General features: G+C 44.9%; 1 protein-coding gene across 7 annotated transcripts in view; it reads right to left on the bottom strand.

The window, feature by feature from the left end:
• Positions 1-2,253: 2,253 nt before the first annotated feature.
• Wt1 (WT1 transcription factor) overlaps positions 2,254-10,669 on the bottom strand; it is a 58,060-nt gene continuing 49,644 nt past the window's right edge. For 6 of the 7 annotated variants that reach the window (XM_029537107.1, XM_029537104.1, XM_029537105.1 and 3 more), the window contains 4 exons: positions 8,091-8,241; positions 5,944-6,033; positions 5,130-5,222; positions 2,254-2,999 (listed from right to left, as the gene is read on the bottom strand). In XM_029537107.1, the coding sequence (XP_029392967.1) occupies positions 2,878-2,999; positions 5,130-5,222; positions 5,944-6,033; positions 8,091-8,241 (456 nt within the window). In that variant the 3' untranslated portion in view covers positions 2,254-2,877. The remainder of the gene's footprint in view (positions 3,000-5,129; positions 5,223-5,943; positions 6,034-8,090; positions 8,242-10,669) is intronic. The other variant, XM_021194413.2, reaches the window with a different exon arrangement.

The following is a 10,669-nucleotide window of genomic DNA, read 5'->3' as shown; positions in this document are numbered from 1 at the left end:
ACAAGACACTGTTCAAGGATACGTACTCTTGATGCTTAAGACATTCATAAAGGAGAGAGCTCAGGAGACTAGGAATCGTGTCAAAAGATCCAGTCAAGGGCGGGGAGAGAGCTAGGCTAAGCTGGAGTAAAAGAAGATGGAGAACTGCACTGTTTGCCCACCTCCAGTGCTGACCACAAGGATAACCTTCTGACCGCCACCACCAGCTGCCTCCTGACAGCCTGCAAAGGGTCAGCACCTCTGCTCTCAGAAATAGTGCCATCCGGTGCTTTGCAAAAGACACAAGACCCACAGGTGTGGTCTTGGTGGGCAAGAAGCCCGGCTGTTGCATATAATCACTGTGGTTCCAGGTACAGAGCGAAGGACACTTTGTCATGTTGCAGGGCTGACTTGTGAACATGCCCAGACACTGCGAGCAAAGAATGGGAGATAAAGGAAATCGACAGGTGAGTTCATGGGCAAGAGTTCTAGAAAATTCTCCTAAGACTTTTGGTACACCAGATTTTGTTTTTCATTTAATTGTCCTGTGCTCCTGTCAGGGAGGGGCTAGTGCCTTCTCATAGACAGAGCAGAGCAGAGCAGAAGGCCACAGGCATAGGATTTGAACCAGGACTGTTCTCCTTTCTGAAACCCATGTTCTTCCCCGTGAGCTCCACTGCTGCAGTCTTTGAATCTCTGGTCCGCCCTGAGCTTTGGGAACACTGTGCTTGGACTTTTGTTGTGAAACCCACTCTCTGACTCACTGATGTCTGCCATGCTCGTCCTGAGCTTCTCCAGAGAAAGCTGTTTTCTGGCAGGAAAAGATTTAAAAAAAAAAAAAAAAATGCTGATACCCATGAGTCACCATACTCGCTATAATTAACGGCGGTGCAAGAGCCTGGAGCACCCGAAGAGCCTGCAAACCCCTCTTTTGGGCTGTCCCAACTGCAAAGAGAGTCCCCTGCAGCTAAGCTCCTTTGTGCCCAAGATCCTCTTAAATAAGAAACAAAACTGGGATGCTTGCAAGCTCTAAGATAATGGAGCTGAGAGAGGCCGAACAAATCCTTAGGATCTAAAAACATACACCAAAACAGAGGGTCCACAGGTTACCAAGAGTGTAGATCTTTGCTTTCATACTGCTTAGACTTCCTGCCTACTGAGATGAATCATGGAAGCTTCAGTTGTACTAGGTGTTCAGCATCTGCCCTCCTGATACCTGGAAGATTTCAGTGAACTTTTCAAAAAGGCTAGATATCAGTAGAGCCTCTCTATTTCCCTTTGTTGCTCTGGGCCTGATGCAGTGATTATTTTATTAAATTAAGCCTTGAACCACAATACCCAGCACACCATGAGCAAGCCACCCAAGCGTCACAGAAGGGCAACTGCTTCATGGTGTCGAGCGAAGGTGGCCCCTGCAACTCTGAAGAGATCATTCCCAGAGCAACAAAAAGAAGTTAACTAATATGGTCGGGCACTTAAATGGACCATTACTGATAGCTATCAGTGCTGATGACATGATTACCTGCTTAAAAGAGGTTCAACTGACCTTGAGATTTGAACACAATACAACCAAAAGACTTCTGCATTTTCCTTTTGAATAGACTTTAATTGACAGCCAAGTGAAAAAAAAAAGGCAGGTTACATTTTTAGTATTATCATCAATACACTGTAAGATTGACATCCACACAGTGATGCAGCTAATACCATACACCTCCTAATTTTAGTTGACAAAGAGCACATCGTATATATACATATATATTTACACAGTATTTCAAGCTACAGTAAATAATAAACTCCCTCCCTTTAAAAAAACAACAACAACAACACACACACACACCTTTAAACAATGGATTTCCTCACAATAATATATCTTTTTTTTTTCCCTACATACTTGCAGATTCAAAGATACTTAAGTTACTTAAGAACAGTCTTACCAGTGAAGATCTGGACCAGCCCCTAGTTTCTTTTAAAGTCATTTTAATTTTTACAACTTGAAGCCACATAGCCAGTGTGGTCTGTATACTCTAAAGACACCCCAGGTGATAGAACTGAGTCCTCCATATCCTGTCCAAGAGGAGGAGACTACATCTCTGAGGATGTACATCTCTGAGGATATACATCTCTGAGGATGTACATCTCTGAGGATGTACCTAATTACAACTAAACAATAAATCAAAAACATTAAAAAAAAATCTCTGCTCTTAAAACATCATTTCTTAAGAGCCCAGTGCTAATGTTAACAGTGAATAGCTGAACAGGAAGGCTCCTCTCTGTCCTAACTATACAGGGGTTCTAGTTAATGCCAATCTACTATGCAGTTACTCGAAACCTATGAGCTTTAACAGTCACCTGGAGAATTACATCCGGTCTTCCAGGTTTCCAGGTTTGCAGCCGGACCTCTGAAATCCCGCACGGTTCTTGCCCCTAGTGCCTTGCTCTCTGATTTATTTCTTTCTAGGGCTGTTAGTAAATGGGAACCATGACAGAGTTTACATTAGCAGGCACATACACATGCCCTGGCCGATAAATATCCCATGGAAGGAAATGTAACAGTCTCTCTAATCCTGGCGAAATGATCACAAAGAAGAGGAAAATGGAGGGGCATTATCAACAATGGTTCTTCTAACGGGAAAAAGTTCAGACAATGGCAATGGACTTTCTAGACACCATGAGCCACTTTTTTCCAGGCCTGTGAGTTAATCAAGAGTGGGCGGAGCACTGACTCCTTCCGGCAAACCTGATAGGATGCAGTCAATCAGGTGTGCTGTCTTGGAATTAGGATGTAGATCCACCGTCGTGTCCTTTGATAGGTGAGTGGGGGGAATTTCAAAATCGGATTTGGAAGCAGTTTGCACACTTTCCTGCCTGGGATGCTGGATTGTCTCCATGTCGGACCCCTCAAAGCGCCAGCTGGAGTTTGGTCATGTTTCTCTGGTGCATGTTGTGATGGCGGACTAATTCGTCTGAGCGCGCAAACTTTTTCTGACAACTGTGCCACCGACAGCTGAAGGGCTTTTCACCTGTTGACACAATTGCCAGTCAGAGACACTTGCAGCAGAGGGACTGGGCACAGGTTCAACTATCAAAGGCCTGAGTTAAATCACCACTACCCGCCCTGGACTCCCATGGGTCATTCCCTAAGCTAGCCAACTGGCTCTTCACCGGCAGCCTGGGATTAGCAATGCCTTTTGAGGGCTTGAAAATCAGAAGCACTGTAAATATAACAAAATGGAAAGCTTGGGAGATAGGAGAGAAGTCTAGTTTGTGGAAATCTCTAAGCAGCTCATAAATTAAGGGGGTTGGGGAAACCTCTGTTTTATCTCTAAGGATGCTCTGTGACCTGTGTAAATGTTTCCCTGTTGCTAAGTAGGAGCTGATCTGCAAGGGCCACTGAACCACCACCCTGGATACTACTGACTGATGATCTGGGACCAAAACTTTACTCTTTATAGAGAGATGGTTTAAAATAAATCATGGATACCAATTTGTATCCTATTTGCTTCTTCCTAGTGCAGAGTCTGACTCAGAAACAAACTGTCAGAGCAGAGGTTCTAGTTGCAAATAATTAAGCCTGCCCTGTCTTGGGAGCTCTCATTCTCATTAAAGACAATAAATAACTTGCATGTGATGCCTAACGCACAGGCGTCATTAGAGGTGCATGCTCCTTGCGTTTAAAACAGCCTTGCAATAAAATGTCTTCACTCTACAGATCCAAGCAGGATTTGAATCTAGACATGCCTAGTTCTAAAACCCACACTCATCCCTGTATCACATCCCCAGGGCTTGCTGAGGAAAATGTCACAGGAAACAAGCTATGTGCCATCTGGAGGATCTTCCCAGGGTATTGATACCCACCCCTTGTGAAATGTCTCTAAAGATGAGGTGCTTTGAGGCCAGACTGATCAAATGTGGCATCCAGCAGTTTGTTGGTGGCCCAGGTCATAGGGAGGGAGGTGTGCAGGGACAGAATTTGGGACCAGTTAAAAGACAATATGTCAAGAATACCCAAGGAAGGAGTCTAAGACCCGTGTCTCCCCCTCACTGGGACACGGGCGCTTTGACAGATCTAAGGTATAACCTGTCTGTCCTGAAGGACGGGGGCTTTCCAGGACACTTGCAATGCCATGGCTTCCTCCCCTACTATTCACTGGCCATCTGCTTTTCCTAAACTGGCTCCTGCCTGCCACTCCCACCTCCTCATGGGCACTTCTCAACTCCTTCTCACATTGGCCCTTTCAGAGGCATGGTTCTCTCAGAGGCAACCAGCTTGGCTGATTCTGACTCCCTCTTCAATTCCCTGACTTCTCGGGATGGCTATTTGAACTCAAGCTCTTTCTCCAAGAGCAAGAACAATAGGTATGATGTGGAGCAGGAGCGGTCACCCCTGAGGTTGCCATCCAACTGCTTTGTGGCTCTGGAGAAACTATTTAATCACCCCCTACCACAGACTTATCTGTTCAGTGAGAACTAAAACCACCTACTCTATACCCTACTCGTCTTCCGAGGATGCTGTAAAGATGAAGGGCTAACTTAAGAGCTGGTCCTACTTCCTAAGGAAGCAGATGAGCAAAAGGGGCAGTGCTATTTTCACTATGAATCTCACTATGAAAGCTAGTGCTTTTCAATCCTCCATTCTCCTCTCTGTGCTAGCATAGAGGAAATATACCCATGAGTTTGTGTTAATCTGGCAGAAACCTAGATTCCTAGTTGAGCTTTAAGTAAGTGGAGTACGCTCTGTGATCAGGTATGAAACTGAGGTTCTCAGCAAAATAGAATATCTTGAATTTCTGATCATGCTGTAAGGGTGATTGTTCAGTTGGTAATACGGCACACTGGGGACAGTGGCACACTGGGGACAGTGGCACACTGGGGACAGTGGCACACTGGGGACAGTGGAGATGAGCCTTTCTTTGCACCTTTGTTCTGAATCCCCTGGACATTCCCTGCCCATCCCTTTCCTACCCAATGCTCTTTGACCCTTTCTCTGAAAAACATTATCATTTATCATACAAAGATAGCCCGACATAGCCACTCTCTAAATGAATTCTCAACTCTAGAACTTTTATACGAGTCTCTCTCATTACAAACAGTTTCATTCAACAGTAGCTTAGAAAATAATGAAAAATAAATGTGAAGAAAAGTTTACGCACTTGTTTTACCTGTATGAGTCCTGGTGTGGGTCTTCAGATGGTCGGACCGGGAAAACTTTCGCTGACAAGTTTTACACTGGAATGGTTTCACACCTAAACGGACAGAGAAGGTCTAGCCTCGGCCCTAGCAATGTGGGGCACAGTGAGACACAAGAGGCCGGCTTTCTGGCGGCTGGAGAAGCCCCGCATATCCTTCACATCAGCCAGGTCTGGGTCTATCTGGACCTCACATTTCTTTGATTCCCCGGGCCCAGCAGAAGCCACCTGATTCTGTGCAGCAACCTCCAGGAGTTGCTCCTGACAGTCGCAAGCATCCAGTTCTCACCAGTAGACAAGTGCTAGAGACTGAGGGAAGTAAATCACTGCAAACAGGATTCTCGCCACAGCCCTGGCTCCTGACTGGGGGCAGCAGCCTGCTGAGGGATCTCACAGCTGCTTTCTCCTTTGTAAAGAAAGACTTTTTACGATGTTTGTGTATGTGTGTGAGTGAATGTATGTCATGTGTGTGCATTGCCCTCAGAAGCTTGAAGAGAGTGTCCTATGGAGTTGTGGTGGCGGGCAGTTATGGACCACCAGAGGTGGACGCTGGGAACCGAACCCAAGTGCCCTGCAAGAACAAGAACTCTTAACTGCCAAGCCATCGTCTCTAGAGCCCTTCTTTTTAAAAGAAAAGTCTCCAGGTGAGGGGAAGAAAGCTGGAAAAATTAAACAGATAGATGACCCTCTCGTCTGTGTTCAACAGAGAAGACAGTCACAACAGCCGCTCTAACCCAAGGGCCTGTGACTTCTGGCAATGAGAAGGGAACCAACAAACCTGTGTGTCTCCTTTGGTGCCTTTTGAGCTGGTCTGAGCGAGAAAACCTTCTCTCGCAGTCCTTGAAGTCACACTGGTATGGTTTCTCACCTTAGGGAAAACACACGTCATTCTGAGTCCGATGCTGAAAGCAAACTTCATCACAGGGAAACCCTAAATGCAGAAGAAGGGATCCCCAAATGCCCAAAGCACTAAGGGGAGCTTGCTATGGTAGTGCTGTAGACTTCCAGGAAAATGAAATCCCACTTACACACATGCCCATGGACACAGGAAGGAGTGAATGAGGATACCCTGGCACAGTTCCCTCCATGAAATGGAGTCAATAACCTGACAGCATCAAAGGTTTCAGGAACAGATTTGACCAGACCGTCCAAGTAGAAGGAACAGACCGGTGCCTAGCACTGAGGCAATGCTCAGGAAAATACATATGTTAGCATAGACTATCTAGAGAACCCAAAAAAAAAAAAAAACCAAAAAAGTTTGTTTCAAAGTCCATGTTTGAATCAGAGATAGAATTTTGGATAGAGGCGCCTTGTGAATGAACTGTTCTGTGTTTTACAGCCTGAAGATCTGGTGTTCTCTGCTACTGACTTCTTGTTCCTGGGCCCAACATAAATGACTCCATGGTTGTAAGATTCCCCAGCTAAGCCAGAAGCTGAAGCATTTAGCAAGGTTGTGGTCCTCTAATCTGAGCAGAGTCAGCAGTAGGATTGTGCAACCCTGGACTCAGAAAGAGGAGCCCCACCCCTGTGTCCACAGGGAAAGTTCAGCCAAACGCTGGGAGAAAAGACCCCAAGAGTGCACTGAGTTTCTACAAATGTTTCCACCTCCTAGAATTCTGACTCACTGGATTCTGGGATGGAGAGCTAGCTACTTCATGGTCAGTTAGGGTCTTTCTATTGATGGACAGCTCCAAGTTTCCTTTCTTGTCTCAAGACCTCTGGTGCTTCTCTGGTTTTCTGTGTGTGTCCTGTAGCTGACCTCAATACTCTGAACCCTCCTCACCCTTCATCTTTATGTCCCCGTTCCTACCCATCCAAATGTTCCTACCCATCCAAATGTTAAGCGCACACCCTTCACAAGGCTGCTTGTTCAGCAATGCTGTCTTATGGTTTGAAATGGAATGTCTCCCACAGGCTCATGCATTTGACCCCTTGGTCTCAAGCTAGTGTGTGAGATCTTGTGGAACATTTTAGGAGGTGAAACCTAACAGGAAACAGCAGGCTGCTGTGGGCGTGGCCCTGGAGACTTTCGACCTGGTGTACTCCTGGCTCCCCTCTCCCATCTTCTATCTCCCTCTACTTCTTCATCCAGAGGTATGAACGATCCCCCTCGTGCTCCCCATTGCTCTAAGGATGTTCCCAACATTATACCTTCCCAGCCGTGATAGACTGTGCTCCCAAACAGTGAGCCAAATTGAAGCCATTTGTGAGGTGTTCGGTGATAGCAGTGAAATAAACGCTGAGTACAGCCTGGTGGAAACTTCATGGCCTTCTTTATCAAAGAACTGACTCCAGAACATTTATGTGTGTCTTTGGACCTACCCTTCAAAGTTTATAGTGACCTTGCCTGTCAATCTCTGAGTCATCTGATTGTCCTATCCCAGACTTGTCTTCCCTGCTAAAGATGGTAATAGTCCTTCAGGAATAACACTACCACGTATTCAGTCCAGGAGACATTAGTCCTATGCTAGGTGTGCTATAGCTACAACTCCTGTAGCACAGTTTGAATTAAAGTACAAGGCTTAAGAATTGTGTAGTGTTATACACTACAGTATATAGCATTATCATCTTCATTGTCCTTACAAGGCACTCAGAGTTCAGAAGGATGTTGAGCGATGGTGGCTCAAGATCTCATCAGCTGGTGGTGAATGCAACTGTTCAAACAGGAGTCACTTTTATTCTGTGGCATTTGCTTTTCACCACCCTATTCTCCTTCCCTGGAAATGCCTGAAAATGTTGGCTTCTTTAATAAAGGATGGGAAACCAACATGCCAACAGCCCTGCAGCCTCGGAGTCACCTTGGCTTGAGCTTTCAAAGTTCAAGTTTTCCACCCCACAAGTCCCCTGTGTCCTGAACAGTGTCAGAGTCCAGAATGGGAGCTCATGAACCACCATGGTTCAAGTCTGGACAGTGGAGACACTTACCAGTGTGCTTCCGGCTGTGCATCTGTAAGTGGGACAGCTTAAAATATCTCTTATTGCAGCCTGGGTATGCACACATGAAAGGACGTTTCTCACTGGTTTCAGATGCTGACCGGACAAGAGTTGGGGCCACTCCAGATACACGCCGCACATCCTGCAGGCAAAATATAAGAGGAATGGAGGCCTTGTGCCATATGTGGACATTAATATTATCCCATGGGAAACGGAACACTGGAATGTAAAAGAAGAGAAGGAAGGTAATGATACCACACACACACACACACACACACACACACACACACACACAAAGTTTGTTTCCATGCCCTAGATACCTGTGACAGACATCACTAATGGATGATAGGTTAGGAAATGTTATGATGCAGTGTTCTGATTATAACTGATCCACAGAACTTGGATTTGAAATGAAACTTCTTGGGGTCTCTGACACAGAACCTCTAGAGAAGAAGCATTAAGGTCTGCAGAGTTCCCACTCTCTCCCACTTGAGATAGTGAGGTCTAGAATTCCAGATCCCTGCAAGGTAAGCATGCCCTCCCAATTGGAAACATGATGATTATGAGTCCATAATCAAAAACATGGATGAGAAAGTTGTTACTGGAGAAGACATGAGACACTGATTGAGGCCCAAACAGACCCAAGCTTCACATGTAAATAGATGAGAAACAAGTCTTTGGATCTGGGGCCTCTGAATCCACCAGACTCCTGTAGTATAATCAGCATGATCCTTAAAAGTGACACAGGAAAACACTGGGCTCTGGCTGCCTTCTGTGACTTTTATGCCTTTTCCATAACACCTACTGGTTCCTGTCATTTAGCAGGGAAAACAAATTTCCTTTCTTGCCCTTGAGCTGTGATTCCTTGATGTTAGAAATAATTCCTCCTTGTCCAACTACAGCTGTGCCCATCAAGGCCAAAGACATGGACAGCTGACACAGGAGCACATCTGTAATGGTATGAAGACCTGGGCCAACCTCTAAACCAGTGGTTCTTAACCCTCTTAATGCTGCAACCCTTTAATATCATTCCTCATGTTGTGTTGACCCCCAACCATAAATTTATTTCATTGCTACTTCATAACTGTAATTTTTCCATGTTATGAATCATAATATAAATATCTGATATGCAGGATATCTGACATATGACTCCCAAAGGGGTTGTGATCCACAGGTTGAGAACCACTGCTATAAGCTTAGTAACTCCCTGTTCTATGTATCATCCAATCTACCCACTCACACACTCACATCCTTGTTACTAGTGCATTTCCCTTGCCCTGAGAGGGCACTTTTTTTTTTTTAAAGAGAACTTCAGTACTGTATTGGTGGGTCGTAATGTATGTCAATATTTGCCTTTCTCCCAGGGCTAACGGTGGTATACAAATGAATCATAGGCCAGTAGTTTGTTTAGCATATTGTAGAAGAAAAAGAATAAGTAGGGAAATAACACCTGTACAGCAAGCGTGGTGTTTACTAGAGGCTCTGACAGTGGATCTGGTAAACGGAGTCTGGTAGGAAGGAAGGCACAGTAAACCTTCTTCATCTCTTTCCATCTGAGATGAAGACCATGGAGGAATAAGACTAAAAGCAGCTGTTACGTCGGTCTGTAGTCTGCTGAAGGATGCTGATGGTGTCTGCTGTGGGACACTCACGTAACTCCTTCTATCACATCTCAGCATTTCTGAGACTTGTTTATTCCTCACCAGAGAGTGTCTTGTGATAACAGAGCACACTTTACTGATTCCACGAAATAGCTCTCCTTGACCATACCACATAGGGCCTGGCCCACAAGCAACTTATTTCCAGGGTCTTAGCTTCCCTCCATAGGACACTCTAGCTACTTCTCTTGTGGCAGCCACTGAGCTGGGTTTGTAAATAACAGATGTGAGTCCTTGGTGATTGTGGTTCTGACTATACAAAAGAGGCTTGGGGGCAGGTAGGGCCTCCCCTTGAATACCCTACATTCTCTGAGACTCTTCACTCATCATGGAGATCTCTCCCTCATGTTTCCACTGATCAACAATATTATTTCATTTCTACCAATAAACAATATTAATCAGCCAAACAAGGGTTATGGAGTCTGATAAAATGTATGTTACACACCCGAGCTCCCACTTACTAGTTATGTGGTTTTAGACAAACCTCTTGTCTTCTCTCTTAACTGTGCAGTGAGGGTCACGTGAGAGAACAAAGGCCTGCATAGAAATGCAGGAATCATAGACACAAGAGGCTAAGTCAAAGAAGTTAACCTGAAAATGCCACACAGAGTATCCAAGAATGTTCTGAGAAAGGGGAGCTAATTGTTGGGAAGAGAGAAATGGGAAAGGGGTATGATGTACAGGTAGTGAACACCTTGGAAACAGTAAACTGTGCTGTATAATACTAGATAGATAGATAGATAGATAGATAGATAGATAGATAGATAGATAGATAGAAGATAGATAGATAGATAGATAGATAGATAGATAGATAGATAGATAGAAGATAGATAGATAGATAGATAGATAGACAGTAGATAGATAGATAATTGAGAGAGAGATAGAGGGTGGATGGATGGATAGATAGATAGA

This window comes from Mus pahari, chromosome 3 (genome assembly GCF_900095145.1).
Source record: "Mus pahari chromosome 3, PAHARI_EIJ_v1.1, whole genome shotgun sequence".
NCBI classification, from domain to species: Eukaryota; Metazoa; Chordata; class Mammalia; order Rodentia; family Muridae; genus Mus; species Mus pahari.
Note: the sequence above shows the minus strand (reverse complement) of the source record. Positions and strands in the feature narration are given on the sequence as shown.